The following is a 25,273-nucleotide window of genomic DNA, read 5'->3' as shown; positions in this document are numbered from 1 at the left end:
CAATTGGTGTACAGAGAGCTCTGGGTGTTCAGGTGCATTGTACCCTGAAGGTGACAATGAAAGTCAATAAAGTTGTCGCAATGGCATACGGCATGCTTTCCTTCACTGGACAGGACATTGAATCCAAGAGTTGGCAGGTCTTGTTACAGTTGTGTAAGATTCTGGTTTGGACATATTTGTAATACTGCGTACAGTTCTGATCGCCACGTTACCAAAAGGATGTGGATGGTTTGGAGAATATGCAAAGGAGTTTCACCAGGATGTTGCCTAGTATGAAGGGCACTAGCTATGAAGAGAGGTTGATTAGATTAGGATTGCTTTCATTAGAAAGACTCAGGTTGATTAGGGGGTGCTGATTGAGTTCTGCAAAATTATGAGAGGTACAGACAGGGTGGATAGCAAAAAGGTTATTATTTTCCTAAAGTGGGGCACTAAATTACTCAGGGTCATGTGTTCAAAGTGAGAGGGGAAAGGTTTAGGGAAGATATGCATGGGAAGTAATTTATGCAGAAGGTGGTGGGGGCCTGGAACATTGCCAGCGAATGTGGCAGAGGCGCACTAGTGCCAATTAAGATGTATCTAGACAGATACGTGAGTGGGCAGGGAGCAGAGGGATACAAATCCTCAGAAAATAGGCGGCAGGTTCAGATAGAGGATCTGGATCAGTGCTGGCTTGGAGGGACGACGGGTCTGTTTTTGTGCAGGAATTCTTTTGTTCTTGTTTCAAGCCTACTGGCTCTCCTCTAAGACCTCGACTCATCTGCCCCAAGTCTCAACACTTCTTTTTGTCATATCCCTCAACTCGTTGATATTTCAGCAATCCATCTTCCTCGTCTTCAAATACTTTCAGTGGTCTAACTTCCTAAGTTTTCTGGGTGGAGAATTCCAGGTATTTATTACCCTCTGTGAGAAGAAATTCATTTGAAGCATGTTTAGTAAATTTCATTATTGGTGTAACAGACTGTGAAGATGGTTATCAAAGATAACAAAGGGATCTTGATCAAATGGGCCAATGGGCTGAGGAATGTAGATTCGAATTTGATTTAGATGAATGTTTGCACTTTCAGAAAATGAACAAGGGCAGACTTATGCAGTTTATGGAACGGCCCTGTGTCGTGCTGTCAAACAGGGAGACATCAGGGTTCAGGTGCATAGTTCTCTGCAAGCTGTGCTACAGGTAAACAGGGTGGTAAGGAAGGCATTTGGCATGCTTGCCTTAATAGCTCAGGCCATTGAGTACAGGAGTTGGAACTTCACATTGTGCTTTTACAGGCCATTGGTGAGTCCAATTTTGGACTGCACTGTCCATGGGTGGCATGGTGGCTCAGTGGTTAGCATTGCTGCCTCACAGCACCAGGGGCGTCAGGCGACTGACTGTGTGGAGCTTCCACATTCTCCCTGTGTCTGCGTGGGTTTTCTCCGGGTGCTCCGGTTTCTTTCCACAGTCCAAAGATGCACAGGTTAGGTGGCTGCTCGTGTATTACATTCCTGATTGGGTCCATTGCTGTAGAACACCTTGCCCTTATTTAAGTTTTGTTTCTCTATTACCAGTTCAAGCAGCATGAAAAATCTACTGAACATTTCGGTGAATCTATCAGCATAATACACTTGTATTAAAATGTTTTATTCATAACAGTTTTCTTTCCTCTTTTATTTGCTTATTTATGTTGATTCTGTTGATTCACAACATGTTTTTCATTGTATTCTGGTTTAACTTTTCACTAGACTTCCTGTCATTTAGTGAATATAGTAAACTGAGGCAATTGGTGAGATATAACAGACATATTAAGCTGACGTTTTTGCTTTGCTCTAGTCATGAATAAGTGAACTTTTTTTCTAATTTTGCTTCCAGTTAACTTGGTGGGAATTGTGATCCTGAATCGAGGCAATTGTGGGCTATCCAAATGCGTCACTCGCTATTTGTTGGCAATGTCTACAGCGGATCTACTTGTCGTCATCCTGAATGTCTTACTGGACCGAATTAACAATCTTTATTTTCCAGTTACTTTCCTATCCATCACTCCTGTGTGTGCCTTGAGAGTTGTTTTATATGTTGCAGCCCTGAGCTGCTCAGTTTGGTTCACAGTCACTTTCACATTTGACCGGTTTGTAGCCGTTTGTTGTCAGAAGCTAAGAACAAGATATTGTAATACGAGAACTGCGTTTGTGCTTCTAGTAAGTGTGAGTGTGGGCAGCTTTTTGCGATCAATCATTTGGTATTTCGTTCTTACTCCTTCAATTGTTATTGACAATGTACCATGGTTTTGTGTCACAAAATCAGACTATCATACATCATTATTTTGGAAAGTGTATGTCTGGATTAATGTTATAATGATATCATTGCTCCCATTTGTATTGATTTTGGCATTCAATGCTCTAACTGTCAGGAACATTATAAGAGCCAACCACATCCGCTGTCGCCTCCGGATCCATGGAAATGAGCAGAATAATACTGATCCAGAGGTGGTACAACGGAGAAAATCCATCATCTTGCTCTTTGCACTGTCTGCTAATTTTATGCTGTTGTGGACACCATTTATCGTACGTGCTTTAATATGGCGAGAAGAAAACTATAATTATAAAGACAAGACTTTGAATGGTCCAATATTTGTCTTTCAAGAAATTGGATTCATGTTACGGCTTCTGAGTTCATGCACTAACACCTGCATATACGCTCTAACGCAAACTAAATTCAGACAGGAGTTAATCAACGGAGCAAAATATCTATTTACTCGAATTGTTAAGCTGTGCAAATAAGCATACAGGTCAGACCTGTACTTGAAGGTGTATTTCCAGTCTTACAATGGGATCTCCAGATTGACAGAGCTTGTGGAATTTCCCTGGCTGCATTAACTGAAAAGAAGTCCGTGTCCTCAGAATTGGAAAGATCGCTTGGCCACAAAAATTGGAAATAATCAATTGTGCGAAAAATTAAGTAATTGAATTGAGAATAATATTCCACTGAGATTGAGAGTCTGTACAGGGTATAGTTAGTCAAAAGGCTGAATTTCGTCTTTCCTGGTATGGCCTATTCCAATTTCTAATGTGTTTATTGCTTTCCTTTGTCCCATTTATAAGTTTATGTTCTTGTGCTGAAAGGACAGTGGCAGGCTCGTGTGAATATGTTTAGTCACTGACTAGCATGACAACCAAATACAATTATTAATCTTAAAATCTTCCAAACTGATGACGTTTTGGAATATGATTTGACCAGTATTATTAGCAGCTGGGACCTTAACATACAACATTTGAAAGTGTCTTCCACAATTCACACTCAGTCTCTGGCACTGCTTCCTAAAACCTACTTGTCCAGTTGTTCCTATAGTTATATATAGATTCATACAGATGTACAGTATGGAATCAGACCCTTTAGCCCTTCCCATTCATGCTGACCTGATATCTGAAATAAACTCAGTCCCATTTGAAAGCAATTGGTCCATATGCCTCTAAACCTTTCCTATTCATAGACACAACCAGTTGCCTTTTAAGTCTTATAATTGTACCAGCTTCCACCACTTCCTCTGGCAGCTCATTCAATACAAACAGCACCACCTGCATGAAACTGTTGTACCCTAGGTCCCTTTTAAATATTTCCCCTCTCACCCTAAACCTATGCCCTTGAGTTGTAGACTCCCTCGCCCCAGGGAAAAGATTCTGTTTGTTTACCTTATCCATGCCCTTCCTGATTATGTAAATCACTATAAAGTCACCCCTCTGCCTCCGACGCTCCAGGAAAATAGTTCCAGCCTGTTCAGCCTCTCCCTGTACCTCAAATCCTCTAACCCTGGCAACGTCCTTGTAAATCTTTTCTAAATCCCAAACCAGGAAAATACACAGTATTCCGAAAGTGGCCTGACCAATGCCCTGCAGAGCAGCACAATGATCTCCCAACTCCTATACTGGAATTATCCTAAGCCTGCAGAGGTTTAGCTGCATATCTCAAACCTGATTTACTGCATCTGTTCCTCCTGAGATGGTCTTCTCTACCTTAGGGCACCTGACATAAATTTGTGGAACGGTTCAAGTTCACATGTTCCAATTAACCTACCTTCTGATTGCCAAGCACTCCAACTTCCCCGCCCCCAATAACATGGGGATCCTGGGCGTCCCCTACCATCAATATGACGCCACAAGCAAACTAGAGTAGGAACACCCTCTTCCACCTTGGGAGCTTACAACCATACATCCTCAACATGGAATTCATCAGCTTCAAACTCTCCTCTACCCCTCAATTCGTCCGAAGTCCAGCCTTCCATCTCCACCCCGTGCCCTAACCTGTCCATCATCCTTCCCACCTATCCACTCAACCCTTCCAACTGACCAGTCACAATCATCTCCTCTGTGCATCCACCAATGCCATACCACCTATCATTTCCCAAGCCTCATCCCCCTTCCTCTATTTATCTCTCGCATGCCTTTCCCCGTCCCCAGGCCTGATGATGACTCCTGCCCCAAACAACGACTCTCCCTTTTCCAGTTCTACATTTGTTGACTATGACTTTCCAGCATCTGCACTCCTTACTGTCTCCAAGCATACCAAATGCCTTCTTTACTCTCCTGTCTACCTGTGACTCCACTTTCAAGGAACAATGAACCTGCCCTTATTTGTCTTTCCAAGTTGCAGCACCTCACATTTTCTAAATCAAACTCAATTGGCCGCTCCACATCCCATTGGCCAATCTAATCAAACCCCATTATACTCTGAGGTAACCTTCTTCACTGTTCACTACCCCTCCAATTTTGGTGCCATCAGAAAACTTACTAACCATACCTCCCATGTTCATCTGCTAATCATTTATATAAATGACAAAAAGGAATACAGCCAGCACCTGTCCTTGCAGCATACTGTTGGTCACAGACCTCTAGTTAAAAAAATAAACCCCTCATCACCACTCGTCTCCTGTTTTCAAGCCAATTTTGCATCCACATAGCCAGCTCTCCATGTAGTTCATGAGTTAGCCTTGCTGTTATGACACGGAGGTGAGCCTTCTGTTAATTAAAGCAAATACCCAGAATAGCTCACCTCACCTTGTAATCTGTTAAAATACGAGTGACAGAGAACTCTCAAATGCCACTATTTCAAGGAAATATTATCAATTTATTCTTTAACTCTCAAAGTGAACATTAAGCAACAACTATTCACAACTCGAAGCCCCCCTTTGTCTGAACTGCTTACTATCTGTCCCCAACTCTATAGCAATATACTGTTCCAATAAATACTTATAAAAATCACATCTACTTAATTTCAAAACCCGACAGCGATTGTTGTTGCCGCTGTCTCTCTTCTTCCAACTGAAGATCTCTCTGGGTCATCTTCTTTCTTTTATTGTGAATATTCTTTATATGAAAAGATAAATATGACAGAGAGTGTTTCGAAGGCAGTTACTCTTTTAATGGCAGTTACTCTGTCTGACTTCAAAACTGCCTGCCTTTTTATACCCCCAACATTGGATCACCTCATTGGTTCAAGGTTAGCAAAATCGATTGGGCTTTACTATCCTGAGGCAAAATTTAAACTGAATGGTTAAATATGCTTTGTCATAAAAACAGCAACCAACTCAGCTAGCTATTTCACAACCGAATGTTCCATATTTTCAATTTTCCAGTACACTCTGAGCCTGCTAGCTAGTCGTATGGCAGGTGCTTACAAGCTCTCAGTGTAAAACAGCATTCACTCTCTCTTAAATGTACAGTACACACCACTCAATTTCATAACACCTCCACCCTTAAGAAGAAATGAACCATCATAATGAAAAGTTGGCTTCATTTTTTTTCTAATTCTTAACCCCCGTTACAATGAAACACATCGGACATTAATCTAAGCTTATATTAATTTTTTACACACACACACATTTAATATTGATATCTGTTCAATCTTATCCATACCTAATCTGTTAAATCTGCAATAACGCATCTGCTATCACATTTTTACAACCCACAAGATGCATAATTTGTAATTTAAAAGTCTGTAACATGAGGCTCCAACAAAATAGTCTCATATTCTTGTCTTCAAAACATTCCAATAATGTAAGAGGATTGTGATCCGTGTATACCATTGTCTCCAACATACTGTTCGTCACATAAACATTAAAAACTTGTAAGGCATTGAAAATAATTCATTTTCAATGGTAGAGTATTTTTTCTGGTGTATATTGAGTTTCTTTGGAAAGTAGCCAATCGGTCTTTCAATTGCATCACCATATTTCTGTATCAGTACAGCTCCAACTCCGATATCACTAGCATCGATTGCAATTTCGAAGGCTTTCAAAAGATTTGATGCAGATAAAACTGGTGCGACGGTTAGCACTGCTTTTAAATTCTCAAAAGCCTCCTGCATTGTTCTATCCACTGAAATGTGGTGTTCTTCTTCAGTAAATCTGTTAGCGGTGCCACCACAAACTTCTGGTAGAATCCACTAAGTCCCAAAAATTGAAGCACCACTTTCTTCAAGGAACTTCCTTGATGGACTTCGTCTTGGTTTTCCTTGGGGTCAACCTTCTATGACCGATATTATGCCCGAAGAACATCATCTCTCCCTTCACACGTTCTGCTTTCTTTAAGTTTATTACCGGTTTTGCTTCTCATTGATTAAACAGCTCTGCCAACTGTACCATGTGATCTTTCTATGACTCGCTAAAGATCACTACTTCATCCAGATAAACTGCACAATTTGTTCATCCAGCCACAACTCTGTTCATGAATCTTTTGAATGTGGCGGGTGCATTCTTCCTTCCAAACGGCATCACTTTGTATTGATATCGCCCATTTGGAGTTACAAATGCAGAAACTTCTTTCGCTTACTCTGATAAACGTACCTGCCAATAACCATGCAGTAAGTCCAACATTGTGATGTAACTGGCTTGTCCATTTTTCTCCATACTGTCCTCCAATCTTGGTATTGGGTATGAGTCTGATATTAATTTGGTGTTCACCTTCTGGTAATCCACACTAGACTGTTCAGTCCCATCAGGTTTGGGAAAGAACACGATCGGCGAACTCTACTCACTCTGACCAGTTCGATGATATCCTCATTGAGCTTCGCATCCACTTCCTCTGGACCTATGTGGCTTACCAGTGTTAAGTCTGTCGGGGTGTTGTTTTATCAGAACAGCATTCCTTACTTTTACCTCATGCACAATAGCATTGGACCTCCCTGTCTTATTCCTGCATATGTCCTCATATTGCTGCAACAAACTCTTTCAACTGTGTTTAGAATTAGAATTAGAATACCTATCATGTGGGAACAGGCCCTTCAGCCCAACAATTCCACAGTGACCCTCCAAGGAGTATCCCATCCAGACCCATTCCTCTGCATTTGCCCCTGAATAATGCACCTAACCTATACATCCCTGAACTCTGGCCAATTCACCTAACCTGCACATCTTTGGATTGTGGCAGGAAACCGGAGCACCCGTTGAAAACCCACGCAGACAAGGGGAGAATGTGCAAACTCAGTTACAGACAGTCACCCGAGGCTGGAATCAAACCTGGGTCCCTGGCACTGTGAGGCAGCAGTGATAAACATTGTACCACCATCCCACCCTGAGACAGGTCGTTTACTAACCTATCCCACTCCTCAAGGACTTCCTTATTGTTTAACATATTTTGAGGCACATCAAACTCCAGGACATCTGGATTTGAATCCTCACTCTTCAGGGCAGTACCTAACACCTGTTTCTCCAGTTCCCTGTCTCTATTATAATAAGATTTCAACACATTCACATGACATACCCGATAAAGTTTGTTTACTATCTACCATCCTTCCCAGATAGTTTACCGGACTTATTTTTTTTCTTAGTTTGATAGGGACCACTAAACCTGCCTTTGAATGGATCTCCTACCACTGGTGACAATACTAATAGGTCTTGCCCATGGGAACACAGTTGAATTTCAGAGTTTTTAAGCTATCACCTGCTTCGTTCTATGTTGTGACCTCTTTGGGCGATGTTTTGCTAACTCATGTAACCGCTTTATTCTCTCCCTCACCTCCAATGCATAATCCAAGTGTGAGATCTCCGACATTGGGTCCTGTTAATTTCTCTTTAACTAATTTCAAATCCCCTCCCCCTTCATGTCCGAGTATTAACTCAAAGATAGTAAATTGAGTAGATTTGTTTGGGCCATCTCAAATGGCAAATAATACGAATAGGATACCTTTATCCCAATCATTTGGGTAATCCTGACAGTGCACTCTTAACATGGTTTTTCAAGGTCTGATACCTCCTTTCCAAAGCTCCTTAAGATTCAAGATGGCGTGCACTTGATTTAAACAGCTGTATGCCTAAGTTATCCATAAGCTCCTTGTACAGCCAAGCAGTACAATTAGACTCTTGGTCTGATTGAATCTCTCTGGGTGGCCTATACCATGTGGAGAAAGCTGCGAACTCACCTACCACACTTTATTGCCTTAATACTCCATAATACAACTGCATCTAGAAATCTGGTAGACACATGGTTAGCAAGTATTGGTTCCCACTTTCAGTTTTAGGAAGGGGACCTACACAATCAATTATAACCGACGTGAAAGGTTCGTTGAATGTGGGATTGGCAACAAAAGGGCTGGTTTTATTACTGCCTGTGGCTTACCTACCATTTGGCATGTATGACATGTATGGCAAAAGTTAAGCACATCCTTGTGCAAGTCAGAAGGAGTGCTATTACATTCATCTCTTACTATGAGACACTGATTAGATCCTGTATCTCTCAAAATTATAAATGCTTTTGCACTTTAGCCTGAGTGTTCCATACATCTAGGTGACCTCCGACTAGTTTTTCATGTGTAAACTGTATCACTTGCTGTCGATATGCTACTGGCAATACAGTCTGGTACACTTTGGCCCCCTTCGTCTCTCCATTAATCTGCCATGCGCTCCATTTCCGCCTTATGATTCTATCTTTAAGATAATAGCCATCAGGAATACATTCTGACTCCTTTACTGAGTATTCATCGATACATATATCTTTTATTGTCTTGTCTTTCTGTTCAAAGTCCATTAGCCTTTTAGAACTACACACTTCAGCCTGACCCTCTGTCTGTTCAGGTATTTCCTGCACCATTACGTCAAACAGTGTGTCAGCTAACTGAACCTCAACATCTTCATCTGTCTGTTTAGTTTTTGTGTCTTGCTATAACTTATGATAATGAGATCTTTTTAATACACAGTCTGGAAACTTTTCAGTGTATTTTCCTTTTTAACTCCGCAGTTTCTTGGTCTTCCTTGGGCTTCTCCACAACAAGGGGTGTCACTCCTACCTTGGATCCTGCTAAATCATTCCCAAACACAAACTACATTCCTGGAACTGACACTCTGTCAATGACTCCCACTGTAACTTGCCCAGTCTTGATTGGCACTCCACCCTGATCTTATAGAGGGGAATGCCAAATTTCTGTCCGTCTATCCCACAAATTACCGCTCTCTCGGGTAACAGGTCAGAAGGAGTGTTATTACATTCATCTCTTACTATGAGACACTGATTAGATCCTGTATCTCTCAAAATTATAACCTATTTCCCTTCTTTCTGATTAAACCTTACCCACAAAGGCAAAGTCTTTGTAGAGATCAGATACTAACTCGATATCCAGCCCCTGCCTGGGCTGTGACCTCTCGTGCAGTTCCTCGACTTTTCTTGGGATTTCCTTTACTATCTTCACGAATGCCACTGGCCGAGCCTCTTTTCCCACATCTTTTCCAACAATGCCTTTCTTTAACAACGAGCCCTGTGACTTTAAGTGTCCCACTTTTCCACAGTGGAAACATCGGAGGCATTTCACCTCCTTTGTACCCACGAAGGCTTATTTTTTTTAACCTGTGATAAACAATTTTCAATGTTCTCTACTCTTTGTTTTGTAGTGTAAGATCTCCCCTTTTCCCAATTTCTATCCCTCACTGGATGAAATTCTTGATGGAAGCTAACTTCATTCCTTAACTCTAAAACATTAAACAAAAAGTATTCACAACTCTAAGTCCCCCTTTCTCTTAACTGCTTCCTGTCCGCCTCCAACTCTATAACAATATGCCGTTCCAATAAGACACTTATTAAAATTACATCAAGTTAATTTCAAAACCACACATCGGCTGTCATTGTCTCTGTCTCTCTTGTTCTGGCTGAAGATCTCCCTGGGTCATTTTCATTATTTTACTGCAAATAGTTTTTATATTAAAAGTACCTTTGACAGGGAGTATTTCAATGGCAGTTACACTGTCGATGGCAGTTACTCTGTCTGACTTTCAAACTGCCAGCCTATTTTATACCTCTAACATCACATCGTCCCATCGGTTCAATGTTGGCAAAAACAATAACTTCAAACTCAATTGTGTTTTAGTTACTGGGGCATAATTTAAATTGATTCACGAACTCAGGTATCCACTTCGCAGCCAAATTTTACGTATTTTTAATTTAGCAGGACATTCTGAAACTGCTAGTTAGTCATATGACAGGTGCTTGCAAGCTCTCAGTGCAGGACAGCATTCGCTCTCTCTGAAAGGTCCAGCACATGCCTTCAACTTCATAACACTGGGAGTTCTCTTCACTGGAGTAAAGGATATTGGGAGGTGACCATAAAGAGGTTTTTAAACTAATGAGGGGTACAGATAGAATTAATGGTAGTTGTCTTTTCCCAAGGATGGGGGATTTCAAGAAAAGGGAGTAAATCTTTAAAGATTTAAAAAAGACGTGTGAAGCAAATATTTTACACAGAGAGTGGTTGATTTGTGGAATGAATGTTCTGAGGAACTGGTGGATGTGTGTACAATTACAATGTTTAAAAGACAAGTACATGAATAAGAAAGGTTTGGAGGGATATGGGCCAGGAGCAGGCAGGTGGGACTAGTCTAGCTTGGGATTATGGTCAGCATGGATTGGGGGGACCGAATAGTCCGTTTCTGTGCTAGATGGCTCTATAACTGTTCCAATTAATTTGGAATGTCAGTGTGATTGTTTGCAACTTCTCTTTTGCTTGAACCTTGAATCAGTAGCACACACAAACTATTCACCCCATCAGTTGCTATTTATAGTCCACATGACCCATGGCTGAACACTTTAACTCCCCCTCCCACTCCGCCAAGGACCTGCAGGTCCTTGGCCTCCTCCATCGCCAGACCCTGGCCACACGACGCCTGGAGGAAGAGCGCCTCATCTTCCGCCTAGGAACCCTCCAACCACAAGGGAGGAATGCAGATTTCTCCAGCTTCCTCATTTCCCCTCCCCCCACCTTATCTCAGTCCCAACCCTCGGATTCAGCACCGCCTTCTTGACCTGCAATCTTCATCCCGACCTCTCCGCCCCCACCACCTCACCTCCTTCCACCTATCATATTCCCAGCGCTCCTCCACCAAATTCCACGCCCCTCCCCCCGACCTTTTATCTCAGCCCTTTTGGCACACCAGCCTCATTCCTGAAGAAGTGTTTATGGGAGTATAGTTAGCCCCTATGAAAGTAATTAGTGTGAGTCTCCGTGGAAAAGCACTCAAAGCGTAAATGTAAATATCGGAAAAGGATCACAGCAAAGAAGCACTATGATCCCTCATGTACATTTAATAGTTTAATAGAACAGTACTATCAGAATATCTTTGTTTGATCAAGTGTCACTGTACAACCATTACCAAAGAACCACATCTAGATATTTGTAGCTGGGCACTAGTACCAGACCAGCATGGTTTTCTCTGGCGTATCTGCAGGGCACCAGCGTTAATGAACTGATATTACTACATCTCATGTCAATGAGATCATCCTCCTCATATCAATGCAGTACAGTCACTTCTACCGATAGCATGGGGCATCGCCAATACTTGGGAATGGTCAACTTCATTATTTGTGTTGCACCAGCAGAATGGGATGAGCATGGTCAGATGTGATTAACCCCAGCAGTGAGACCACAGCAGCCTGGTTAAATACATCATGGGTTCAAGTGTCACTTGTACTGGAGGGATATGCTGACCCCTATTGCAAATGTAAGTTACTGAGAGGCGGACATGGTAAACTCAAGTTTTATTGAAGTATATCATTAATCAGAAGACTTCAGTCATTATTTGTATTGTGGGATCAGATTAGTCACATGTTTGGCAGGATTTGAATCACTGCCCGGTCTGAAACTATCCCCTCACTTGGAATGTGGGGTCTCCTGGTTGTGATGATGTGGCTCCATGTAGCTGTTCGCATCAATCCTTTAGGAACAGGTTTCACAACAGCACAGGGAGATTTAATCTGCTCAGTAAACATTGTTATAATATTGCCTTCTACAGTCTGATGTAACAAACATAACAACCTACCTAAATCCATGTGTTGCACAGTTGTAATTATTGACTGTGTGGAAGATTGAAGCATCTATAAATGCAGGTTTTTCTGCCATCCAGTCATGTATCAACCAGTCTATGCTGAAGGTAATCCCATACTGAACTGGTCCCACCTGCTTGCTCCTGGCCCATATCCCTCCAAACCTTTCCTGTTCATGGATCTATCCAAATGTCTTTTATTGTTCAGATCTTTCTGCAAAGGGGCCATGGACTGCTTCAGATCCTGTGGAGTCTAAAGCAGTGGCATAAGTGTCAAGTTTCAAAAGTTCAAGTTAAACCTAATTAACGTTGAGCAACTTGTTGGGGTGGAACAAGGGTTGTTCAGACTCTTTGCAAGCAATACAGAGAAGAGGCAAGTTTAAATCTTGAAATGGAGATGTACAAATTCCACATGGGACCGAGGTGAATGAGGATTGAGCTGTAATGCTGCTGGAGATAAGTCGGCTCAGTAAATGTTCGATGTTGTTTGTGAATAAACGCAGCTAACCGATGCAGAATTCTCACTGCTGCCTGGATTGGGATTTCTGTGTAGTCCAGGAAATTTGACATTTCAAAGCATTCAATCTGCATTCATATTTGACTTTGTCATTCTCAGATTTTAACTATATTCAGACAGTTGTCAGACTGTGCTGTGCAACTGTATTGTATTAAATTAATGTTGGGGTTGATAACCGTAGTGGGTTTAACATAATTGCCTTTAATTGCAATGAATAATAAATTTCCAGATGCTCTTTTGGGGAAATTTCTGTTCCTATTCATTGAATTGACAGCAAGAATGTGGGAATAGAGCCAGAAAACTCCCAGATTTTCATTTTCCAGATCTGCCTATTTCAAGGTGTCTGCAAAATCCACAATTCATTTCAAACTCCAAATGATATTTTTTTTTTAAAAACTCAACTGTGCTCCAAAATAGAGACAATCTTATTCTTTGCTGCTCTTGAAATAATTGCATGAGATGTGGTAAATCATCTTTCAGATCCTCAGTTTGAAAGGGGTGAGTTGTTCATGTTGTGAAAGGTTGAGCTGTCTGGCTATTTGAGCAGCGGTCACCTCTCTTACTGTTTATGAACTTGGCTCAATCTGCAAAGCTGGCAATAGTCACTTCAATTCCATTCACAAAATTAGATCCAGGAGCTTTCACCCTTGTGTTACTTCGTACGTGTTGGTATGAATGTTCTCCTGGTTACATGTTAAGAATGTTGCCCCGTCTAAGCCATAAGACCATTGGAACAGATATTAGACCTTTCGGCCCATTGAGCCTGCTTCGCCATTCCATCATGGCTGATAGGTGTTTTTCAATCTCGTTCCCACTTTCTCCCTGTAACCCTTGAACCCTTTGACAATCAAGAACTTATATATCTCTGTCTGACTTATACTCAATGACGCGGCCTTCATTTTCGTGGGAAATGAAGTGCTGCATTCCAGCTTGCACTGAACTTCGCTGGAACACTGCATTCATCCTCAGACAGAGATGTTGGCGAGGGGACAGGGTGATATGTTCAAGTGTCAGGCGGGTGGACAGAACGTAAGTGTTCTGCAAAGTGGTCACAGTATGTTTCCCAATGTAGAGGAAACAATATTGAGCAGTGAACACAGTAGCGTGGAATTTCAGAAAAAATGTTTTTTTTTCATCTCGAATATGTGTTTTGGGGATTGGATATTGAGGAGGGAGGATGTAAAAGGGCAGTCATTACAACTTCTGTAGTTGCAATGGAAGGTGCCGTATGGTTGTTGGGACTTGTCGGAAGTGAAGGAGTAGTGGATCTAAATATCCCAGAGGAACAGTGTTTGGTAGTGGAATACCGCTGGACGTAGTCGCAGCTAAAGATCTCATTGATATGAATGCTTGGGGGGAGATGTTTGTAAGATTTGTTTCTTGCTTATCTTGCTTGAGAACCCATCCTCCCTTTTCACATTTTAATTTACACTCATTTTACATTTTTTTTCTTTTGCCAATTGTGAAGTTGAAAGCATGTACTGTACCTTGAAGAGACAGCAAATGCTATTTTACACAGAGAACTTACACGAACCTGTCATATGATGAGCTAGCAGTCTCAGAGTATACTGGAAAATCGAAAGTATAACTTTTCGCTGTGCAACAGATCCCTGCGTTTTGGTTGCAATTTTGACAGGTGAAATTGTGAGATATACTAAGAGGAAAAACGAAGGATACATCAGTTGTAGGTGACTGAAGGCAGACGAAGTTTTAGAATAATATCGGGAATGTTTGGATCAATATGAAACGTGGAATTAAGAGGGCTAAAAGGGCTAATTAAATACCTTTAGCAAAAATGGTTAGGGAAAATCCCAAAGCCTGTTATTCATACATAAGAAGCAAGTGGGTAACTAGAGAAAAGAATAGCCCTCTCAAGAACAAAGGAGGAAAGTTCTGCATGGTGTCAAATAAAATGAGTGAGATCCTTAATGAACACTTTGCATTGGTATTCACCAAGAAGAGGGACATGAGAGATGTTGAAGCTAGTGATAGATATTTGATTACTTTGGGACAAATCAGCATAAGGAGGGAGGAAGTGTAGGGTATTTTAAAGGGCAGTAAGGGAAACACGTCCTCAGGTCTGGAAGTGATGTATCTCAGGTTAACGAGAGAAGAAAGAAAGGAAATAGCTGGAGACTTAACAGGTATCTTTGCAGCATCCAAAAACATGGTTGAAGTCCCGGAGGACTGGACAATCGCTAATGTTGTTCCCTTGTTTAAGAAGGGAAGCAGGAATAATCCAGGTAATTATAGACCGGTGAGCCTGCAATCAGTCGTAGAGGAGCTGGAGAAGATACTAAGGGAAATGGTCTATTCCCATTTGGAAGAAATTGGGCTAATCAGTGATAGGAAACTTGGTTTTGTGCAAGGAAGGTCATATCTTGCCAACTAAATAGAATTTTTTGAGGCAGTGACAAAGATGAGGGAAGGGTGATAGATGTCATATACATGGACATCAATAAGGCATTTGATAAGTTTCCTCATAGTAGGTTGACGGAGAAAGTGAATTTGCATGGGGTCCATATAGCCCTTCAGCCCTCAATGTTGAGCCGACATGTGGAACCAATCTGAAGCCCATCTATCCAACACTATTCCATTTTCACACATACGGTTATCCAATGACCATTGAAGTGCCCTTAAATTTGACGAAACAGTTCATGTTGCAGGTAGTGCGTTCCAAGCCCCTACGACTCTCTGAGTAAAGAAACTACTTCTAACATCTGCCCTGTATCGATCCCCTTCAATGCAATCATCCGAAATATTACTTTACTTACTCAGCAGTCCCGTGGCCGCTCCTGCTCAGCATGCACTCTGTCTATTCATGAGGTATGTTTTAAAATCAGTGACTCACCTTCCCGTCAATCCCCTCCAGCTCTTACTGCTGTTAAGACACAAAATGGAGAGCCCTAATATCCCCGGGGAGGCGGGGAGGCGGGGGTGGGAGTTGGAGAGCCAGGAGGATTTCACTTTTTGTATTATAGAATAAGTTGATACTTTTTCTTTAAGTAGTGGAACGTCTGAGTTCACTGCCATTCAGATATGAACAGATTGCGAGTCAAGGTGAACTTCTCAGGATGTTTGGTTTAATTAGTAGAAGGTTTCACTGCTGTGTTGTAGCACGCCACATTGAGGGACAGATTTATCTTTTTAACTGGCTCTATGCAGTGATACCATCTGCCCTCATGCTGTTCACTCTGCCTCTCAAAAAAACCCCAGCATTTTCCATGAACTCCCATTAACTTTGAATTCCGAAAAACAGTCAAATCAAAGTCCATTTCTTTTTCTACAGGTGCAGTCAGACCGGTTAATGTTCTCCTGCTGCCTCTGATGGTGTTCGATCATTATTCTGGAGTAATGGATTTGGATCCACATGTGTCAGAACTCTAAATTCAAGAAAATATGTGGAAAGAAAATCTGGACAAATTGCGACCATTTAATCATTGCCAATTGTCACGAAAGAAGCGGATCTGCTCCAATAAAATTATTTTAGGAGGCAACACTGTTGTCGTTATTGCAGAGATCAGGCAGCATGTGTAGAGAGAAAGCAGAGTTAATTGACTTATGCAGAGGGATCATTGGACGAGAAAAAAAAACTCCTGTTTCTCTCTACAGTTGCTGGCTGACCTGTTGAGATTTTCCACCAATTTCTGATTTTTGGTATACACAGCTAAGTTTGCTTTGTTTTGCCTTCCGTACAGTTGTCTGGTCTACGTGTGACTCCAAATTCTGAGTGATTTGCTGATTTATAAATCCGAGATGAAGGTGCTCTTTTCTCTGCAGTTGACAAAAATATGCACAACCTAATGAAAGGTAGTTACTTGTAGTTATGATGTTGTGCCGTTACAGATTCTTGCATATCACAGGGACTGGAACTCTCCAGTGTTTAGATGTTTCAAAAGGAATGGTGGAGGGGGAGAGGTAAAAGAGATGGGGAGTGGTGTTGCTATTCAGGGATAGTGTCACAGCTACAGAAAGGGAGGTCATCGAGGAGTGTTTGTCTACAGAGTCAATATGGATGGAATTCAGAAATGAGAAAGGAGCAGTCACTGATATAGAAGTTCTCTACAGACGCCCCCCTCCATAGCAACAGAGACACGGAGGTGCAGATTGGGACGAAGATTTTGGAAAGGTGCTGAAGTAATAGGTTTGTTATCATGGGCGACTTCAACTTTCCTCATATTGATTGAAAGCTACTCAGTTCAAATAGGTGAGATGAAGCAGGTTTTTGTCAGAGTTGTGTCCAGGAAAGATTCCTGATGCAATATGTAGGTAGGCCGACTCAAAGAGAGCCCATGTTGATTTTGGTGCTTGACAGCAAAGAATGGCAGGTCTTCGATCTCTCAGTTGGAGAACATTTCGGTGATAGTGAACTCAACTCCCTGACATTTACTATACTCATGGAGAGTGATAGGAGCAGGAGGTATGGGAAAGTATTTCATTGGGAGGGGAGGAATTGCAATGCTATTAGGCAGGAAGTGGGCAGCTGAAGTTGGGAAGAGTTGCAATCAAAGAAATGCACAACAGAAATGTGGTGGTTGTTTCGGAAGTACTTGCTGAGAGTGCTGGATAGGTTTGTCCCAATGAGGCAAGGAAAGGATGGCAGGTTGAAGAACATTGAGTGACAAGGGATGTGGAGCATTTAATCAAGAGAGAGAAGGAAGCTTATTTAAGGTTGTGGGGTCTGGGGTCAGACAGGGTTTGAGAGGGTTACAAGGCTGCCAGGAAGGACCTGAAGAATGAACTTCAGAGATCTGGAAGGGGGCATGACAAGGACTTTAGTGGTCAGACTAAGGAAAACCCTAAGGCACTCTACACTTACGTGAGGAACAATAGAATGACCAGACCGAGCATCGGGCTGATCAAGAATTGTGGAGGGGACTTGCGTCTGGAGTCTGGGGAAGTAGGGGTGGTTCTCAATGAATACTTTGTTTCAGTATTCACTACTGAGAGGGATCTTGATGTTTCTAAGGACATCGTGAAATAGAATGACATGCTAGAATAAGTTAATATTTGGAAGAAGGACATGTGGAAAATTGTGAAAAACATAAGGACAGATAAATCCCCTGTGCCAGATGGGTTATACACTATGACACTACAGGATCTGAGGGAAGAGATTCCTGCAACTTTGGCGATGATCTTTCAATCGTCACTGTCCACTGGAGTAGTGCCAGATGATTAGAGGGTGGCAAATGTTATTCCCTTGTTCAAAAAAGGGAATAGGGATATTCTTGAGAATTACAGAATAGGCAGTCGTACATCAGTGGTGGGCAAAGTATTAGAGAGGATCCTGAGGGTCAGTATTTATGATTATTTGGAAGACCATAGATTGATTAGAGGTAGACAGCATAGCTTTGTGTGGGGCAGGTCATGCCTCACAAATCGTAGTGATTTATTTGAAGTTGTGATGAAGGTAGAGCAGTGGATGTGGTTTACATGGTTTTTAGCAAGCTGTTTGATGTGGTTCCCCATGCTAGGCTAGTTCAGAAAGTAAGGAGACATGGGATACAGTGAAATCTGGCTGTCTGGAAAAAGAATTGACGAGCCTCTGGGATACAGAGGGTGGTATTAAATAGAAATGAATCGGCCTGGTGATCAGTGATTAGTAGTATTCCACTGGGATCGGTTCTGGGACATCTGCCCCTTGAGACTTGGATAAGGAAGTGGATAGTTCCGTTTGTATGATTGCCGATGACCCGAAGTTTGGTGGAGCTGTGGATAGTGTGCAGGGCTATTGTAGGTTGCAACAGGACATTGACAGCATGCAGAACTGGGCTGCTAAGTGGGAGATGAATTTTAAACTGTAAAAATGTGAAGTCGGTCACTTTAGAAAGTCAAAGTTGAATGTCGAATACAGGCTTAAAAGCAAGATTCTTGGTAGTGTCAAGGTACATAGGAGTCTTGAGGTTCACGTTCATAGATCCCTCAAAGTTGACAACAAAGTTGGTAGGATTGATAAGAAGGCATGTTAGTGTTGGCTTTGATCAGCAGGTGGATTAAGTTTGAGAGCCACAGGATATGCTACAGTTCTGTAGAGTCCTTTTTAAGACCATACGTGGAATATTGTGTACAGTTCTGGTCACATCATTACAGGAAAGATATGGAAACATTGGGCAGAGTGCAGAGGAGATTTACTAGGAAGCTGCCTGGACTGAAGAGCATGTTTTATGAAGAAAGTTTGAGGAAGCAAGAAATTATCTCACTGTAGTGAAGAAGGAAGAGAGGTGACTTGATAGAGGTGTAAAAGGTGTTGACAGGCATAAATAGAATGGATAGACCCGAGCCCAATGTAGAAATTTCTATCACGAGAGGGCATACGTTTAAGGTAATGGAAGGAATGATTGGGGAGATGTCAAAAGCAGGTTCTTTGCACAGAAAATAGAGGGTGTTTGGAATGCAGTGCCAGCATTGGTAGCAGGGTCAGTTACATTAGGGACATTTAAGTGACTCCTGGATCGGCACATGGAAAATAGTACAATTAAGTGTATGGAGGTTAGTCTGATCTTAGAGGAGGATAAAAGGCCAGCACAACATCAAGGGCTGAAGGGCCTGTACTCTTCCATACTGTTCTATGTTCTATGAAAATCTTTTATTTACACTCAATTGCTCTTACATGCTCTCATTTTAGAGACTTTATCAGAGTTAATTCTTGTTTTGCTGTGTCTCCCACCTCCAAGTTACACACCAACCTCATTTGAAATGAGAACACAGTCTCCTCACTTCGATTTAACTATGTCAAAACAGAATTCCATATCGCTTGAGCACCCCACGAACCGCAGTCATTCAAGATGACAGCTCACCAAAACCTTCCCCAGGAAAATTAAGGTTGGGTGATAAATGCTGAACCAGCCAGCGACGCCGATATCCCATGATATGATTCCAGGAACGTCCCGAGTTCATGTTAACTCGCTCTGCATTTGTGACCTCATAATTGTCCTTACATAAGTTTAAAATTCTGGTCTTGGACCCATTCTTCGCTCCCTCTCAATTTGAGTTCAAAGTTCAATCATATTATGATCACTGTTAGGGACACTATCACTATAACTGTATTCATTAATCATATCTCTTTGCACGATATCATGTCCAGTGCAGCATTTTCTCTTGCTGTTCCAGAAGATGCTGTTGTGAGAGTAAAATTCCATGAATTTTAACTTTGGCCACTTTTACTCATCTTCAATTCGAACACATTAAAGTATCCTATGATTAATAATCGCTGCATCTTTGTGACAAGTTCCTGTTATTGCTTACTTTGTACAATATCATCTCCTATTGTACTGATGAATGAATCTGTGCACCATTCCCAGAAGCAACAATTTGCCTTCATTATTTCTCAACTTTGTTCAAATTGCTTCCAAATTCTTGACTTGTGAACTCATATGGTGCTCATATTTCCATTTAATAACAGAAGCACTCATTGACATTCCCTGGGCTTACTGATGGCCCTGATAACTCAAATTCAGGTCATTTATCAGCCAGAATCTGTCATCATGAATCATGTTTTATCCTATTATTGAACAAAATCTATTTTCCTGAGCAAATCCATGGTTACCCTGAATCTGTCCAGATAATAGTTAAAGATAATTGAGTACTTGTATTTTTAACAAGAGTGTAACTTGTGAGATTAACCAGTTCACTTAAACAGCCCACGTTTCTCAGAAGGATGAGGGAAGAATGGCAGGGGCATTTCCAATCGAGGCCCTTACTCCTCCTGAATCTAAAGATACATCTCCTCTATTGCTATCCATTCTATATGGGAAATAGCTTCTCCAGTTGCAGCGTGGTAGCATTCCTCACATTCCCAATATTCCAATTGCCTCATCTTTCACTGTGACAGGTCAGCTTCTAATCCTTGATTAAATATATCTTCAGTAAATAGCAATTAATACTCTCTTCCTGCCCGTTAAAATGCTAATGTTGACTCTTATTCTGCTCAGCACCTCCTTTCTCCACACTTCAATTAATTGCGATCATTTCCAAGGCTTTTGGGTGACCTTTTTATGTCAGTAGTCTCTGCCCTCTATCTCTCTCTCTCTGTCTGTTTCTCTCTTGATCTCCCTCTATTTCTCACTATCCACAATGCTCTGTCTTCTTCTGCATTCCCCAACATTGTGGCATGTTCTTTGTGTTCTCCTTTATGAAGATCCTATGCGGAATGTGACCTGGCCTCAGAACTATCATCCATGGCCCCTGCCACACCCTATATCTCCAATGCACCCTAATCTACTCCACACACTTACTTGACCCTCATTACTTTTATATCAGACATTCATAATCCCCCACAACAGTTGGCAGAGTACCCCACTGGCATCCTGCTCACATGCCAGCTGAAATTCTGATGCCATCCCAACTGGGACCCTACCCACATCTCAGTTAATATTCTAACTCCTCCCCAATTTCCAACCTACATACCTGGCACCTTGCCACCCTAACCACTTTTTACCCTATTAACGAGGTGCCCTACATCACGACCCACCTGGCACCAGACCTTACAGCACTGTCACATCACAGCTACTTTGCGCATTATAGTACTGTTCTCGCCAGGAAAGATCTGCCAGGATAGAAGTATGGTTCCACATTCCAGAGGGTAACCCTGATGGAATCTCTTCTCAGAAATGCAGAGCTGCGTTCTTTCATCAGAAAGACAAGGGCCCCCGTAGCAATTCAGGTGAGATTCTCACTCACTGGAAAACCCGTCCCAGTATTTTGTTGATTTAAAAGGTGACAATGAAGGAAAAGCGACAGCTTAGTCTGGTTCAGAATAGCTTCATTGCAAATGGTAATGCAGTGTTCTGACTTTCGAAAATCTTTCAAAATTAATCTTTTAACTTTAACTTTATTTGATTATCTTTCTTCGTAATGGTAAGAAGGACAGTAATGTATTTAACTATTAACTTTATTTTGCTACTTTGTACATAAGACTTTGTACTTTTGTATCTAAGATATCCCTGGGAATCGCAAATTTGTACAATTTTCACTGTACCCATGTACTTCTGTACTTGAGTGCACATGGCAATAAAATCTAACTTGAATTCTCAAGAAATCACTGAAACTTTGTTTTTCAAAATAGATTTCCACTGTGTAATAACTCTCAGAGGAAAGTGGTTAATTTGCTGCTTGTTCAGATTACTGCAACCAGCGTGATTAGTGATTCAACCAGATTAATTGTCTCACTGAACATTTAGCTTCCAAATAAAATGAGACAATGCTGACAACATTGTCATATTTCAGTGAACAGATTTGTTGACTTCACAGAAACAGACCTGGCTGGACAAAATGAAATACTCAGCAATCTTACTGATAGCACGTATTTACTACCCGATACTCGCAGCCGTTGGCATTATTGGTAAGTTCTTAAATCCAGTTATGTTTTTGTAAGTCCTATTTAACTTGATTGCTTTTTTTTTGATGAAATTTGATATACTTTCCCTGGCTTTGGTTATTTTCAACCTGTGCATTCCTAATGGCTCCACTATTCATTCACTTTTGCTGTTGCTCTCTTCTGTCTGTGGAAGCAGGTTTAATTATACATGTGCTACAGGGAACTTAGTTCCAATACAGGGCAGGCTGAGTCAGTATTTATTCCCCATCCCGCGTTATACTTCAGAAGGTGGGAGTGAGCTGCCTTCTCAAACCACTGCAGACCATTTGGTGAAAGGGCACCCACATATAGTCATAGAGCTCAGACACAGACCATTCAGTCCAACTCATCCATGCTGACCAGGTTTCCTCAACTCAACTAGTTTCATTTACCTGTTTTTGGCCCATATTCCCCTAAACCTTGTCTCTCCATGGAGCTGTCTAAATGTTTTTTTCAAATTGATCCAGCAACACTGAAGGAATGGTGATGTGTTTCCAAACCAGGAAGGTGAGTGGCTTGAAGGGAACTTGCAAGTGGTGTCATTCCCATTCATCTGCTGTTGCTAAACAGTAGCGGCTGTGAGGGTGAGAGGGAAATGTCTAAGGAACCTTGGTGAGCTGCTGCAATATAACTTGCAGACGGTACACCCTGCAGTTACTGAGCACAGACTGAAGGTTTGTGCGTGTGATGGCAATCAATTGGGCTGAGAAATCCTGGAATAAAGCCAAACTACTGTGGATGCTGGATTCTTCAATAACCAAAGACCATGTTGGATAAACGCAGCAGATCTGTCAGTTTCTGGTATGAGTCTTCTTCAGAATTTTCTATGGTCCTTGATGTTGTTGAGCTCCCTGAGCGTTATTGGAGCTGCACCCATCCAGGCAAGTGGGGAGTATTCCCTCACACTCCTGAATTTGGTTTTGTTGATGGTGGGACTTGCTTTAGGGAGTCAGGATGTGAGTTTTTCACAACAGGATTCCTAGACTGTGACCTGCTCTTGTTGCAAGAATACCTCTATGAATAAGTCATTGGTTTGAGTCAATGGTAATCTCCAAAGGGTGGATAGTGGTGGATTGCAAGATGGCAATGTTATTGAATATTAAAGGGCGATGGTTAGCATCTCTACTGTTGAAGATGCTAGTTGCCTGACACTTCTGCGGATCAAATATTGTCCATAACATCATAAGAACATCAGAGATAGAAGCAGAATGAGGCCATTCATCCCATCGAGTCTGTTCTACCATTCAATCGTAGCTGAGATGTTTCTTAACCCCATTATCCTGCTTTCCCCCTGTAACCGTTGATCCACTTACTCATCAAGAAATTATTTCTGTGTTAAATATACTTGGTGACTTGGTCTCCACAGCCTTTCTGCGACAATGAATTTCATAGATTCACCACCCTCTGGCTGAAGAAATTCCCCCCTCACCTCAGTTCTAAAGAGTCATCCCTTCACCCTGAGACTGTGCCCTTGGGGTCGTGATCTGTCCTATTGGTAGAAACATCTCCTCCACGTCCACTCCATCCAGGTCACTGAGCATTGTATAAGTTTCGATCAGACTCCCCTCCATTGAGTACAGACCCCCAGAGTTCGCAAACACTCCTCAAATAACAGCCCCTTCATCCCTGGATGATTCTAGTAAAATTCCTCTAAACCCTGTTCAAGTCCAGACATCCTTCCTGAGACACAAGACCCAAAACTGTCCACAATATGTTGAGTGAGTTGGTAAACATCCACTAATGAGAACATGAAGCTAATTCCCACTTTTATTACTTACATGAGTTAGTGATACTTCCCAAATAGTTCACTTTAACCATTGTTTTCTGATAATTGCAATAATGTTTTTGTAATTGTTTGTATTGAAAGAAATATTTTCTGATTATCTGGTGATCAAGTGATCCTGAGATCAATTTTAGATGTTGATTGAATGCTTATCAAAGGGTAGTGATTAGCAGGAGATGTAAAATACTATGTTGCATTTTCAAACTTCGGTTCCAAACCATCAGATTAGCAGCACACTGTTCTGCCCATATCATGACGCCTGTCACTGGGTCTGTCTGTTATGAGCTTGAATAAATAATTACACAGCATTCTGCCTTGGGAAGTTAATAGGTACATCTACAATCTGACTGTTACAATTTTAACCAGGTGATTTGCATTGACTCCCCAGTTGATTGCCAGAAGAAGTACACTCTGCTTTACTGATACTAATAATACTTACGTGTGAACCACAGCGTCTCAGATTCAAGTCCTAGATCTGCTCCAAAGGTATATAATGAAGATGTTCATTCAGAAAGCATGTTGCTGCTTTTAAACATTTGGCACTGTCTATAAAGGGAAGTGAACCAGATCAGTTTGGCAGCATTTGTTCAGATGTTTCTTCCAGCATTGTTTGTGTGGCATTGAGGCAGAAACTAGACCATTCAGCCCATCGAGTCTGTTCTGCCATTCAATCATGGCTGAGAAGTTTCTAAATCCCATTCTCCTGCTATTTCCTCATAGCCCTCGATCCCCTTGAAAATCAAGAACCTATCTATCTCTGTCCTAAATATAATCAATGACCCGGTCTCCACAGCCTTTTGTGGTAATGATTTCCATAGATTCACCACTCTCTGGCTTAAGAAGTTTATCTTTATCTCCCCTTTACTCTCAGGCTGTGACCTGAGATCCTAGCCTCTCCTACCAACAGAAACATCTTCCTAACATTGATTCTGTCCAGGCCATTCATTATTCTGTAAGTTTGAATTAGATTCCCCCCCCCCCCCCATCCTTCGAAACTCTATCAAGTATAGACCCAGTTCCTCAAATATTCCCCATACGTTAAGCATTTCATTCCTGAGAGCATTCTCATGAACCTCCTCTGAACACACTCCAGGGCCAATACATCCTTCCTGAGATATGGAGCCCAAAACAGCACACAATACTCCAAATGTGGTCTCACTAGAACCTTATACATCCTCAGAAGTGCATCCTTGCTTTTATATTTAAGTCCTCTCAAAATAAATACCATCATTATATTTGCCTTCCTAACTACTGACTCAACCTGCAAGTTTACCTTAAGAGAATCCTGGATGAGAACTCTCAAGTCTCTTTACATTTTACACATGAATTTTCTCCTCATTTAGAAA

The 25,273-nt window shown here is 41.6% G+C and overlaps 1 protein-coding gene across 1 annotated transcript; it reads left to right on the top strand.

Moving 5' to 3' along the window:
• Window positions 1–80: 80 nt before the first annotated feature.
• On the top strand, window positions 81–2,757 carry LOC140476015 (probable G-protein coupled receptor 139). Its single transcript, XM_072567919.1, has 2 exons — window positions 81–153; window positions 1,853–2,757. The coding sequence occupies exons 1-2, from the start codon at window positions 81–83 to the stop codon at window positions 2,755–2,757; spliced, it is 978 nt and encodes a 325-aa protein (XP_072424020.1).
• Window positions 2,758–25,273: the final 22,516 nt, after the last annotated feature.

Source organism: Chiloscyllium punctatum, chromosome 4 (assembly GCF_047496795.1).
Source record: "Chiloscyllium punctatum isolate Juve2018m chromosome 4, sChiPun1.3, whole genome shotgun sequence".
In the NCBI taxonomy this organism is placed as follows: Eukaryota; Metazoa; Chordata; class Chondrichthyes; order Orectolobiformes; family Hemiscylliidae; genus Chiloscyllium; species Chiloscyllium punctatum.
This window is presented reverse-complemented; position numbering and strand designations above follow the sequence as displayed.

Coding starts and splice junctions, on each gene's coding strand:
- LOC140476015 (XM_072567919.1), top strand. CDS start 81: ATGGCATACGGCATGCTTTCCTTCACTGGACAGGACATTGAATCCAAG. Junction 154..1,852: donor GCAGGTCTTGTTACAGTTGT/GTAAGATTCTGG, acceptor TTTTGCTTCCAG/TTAACTTGGTGGGAATTGTG.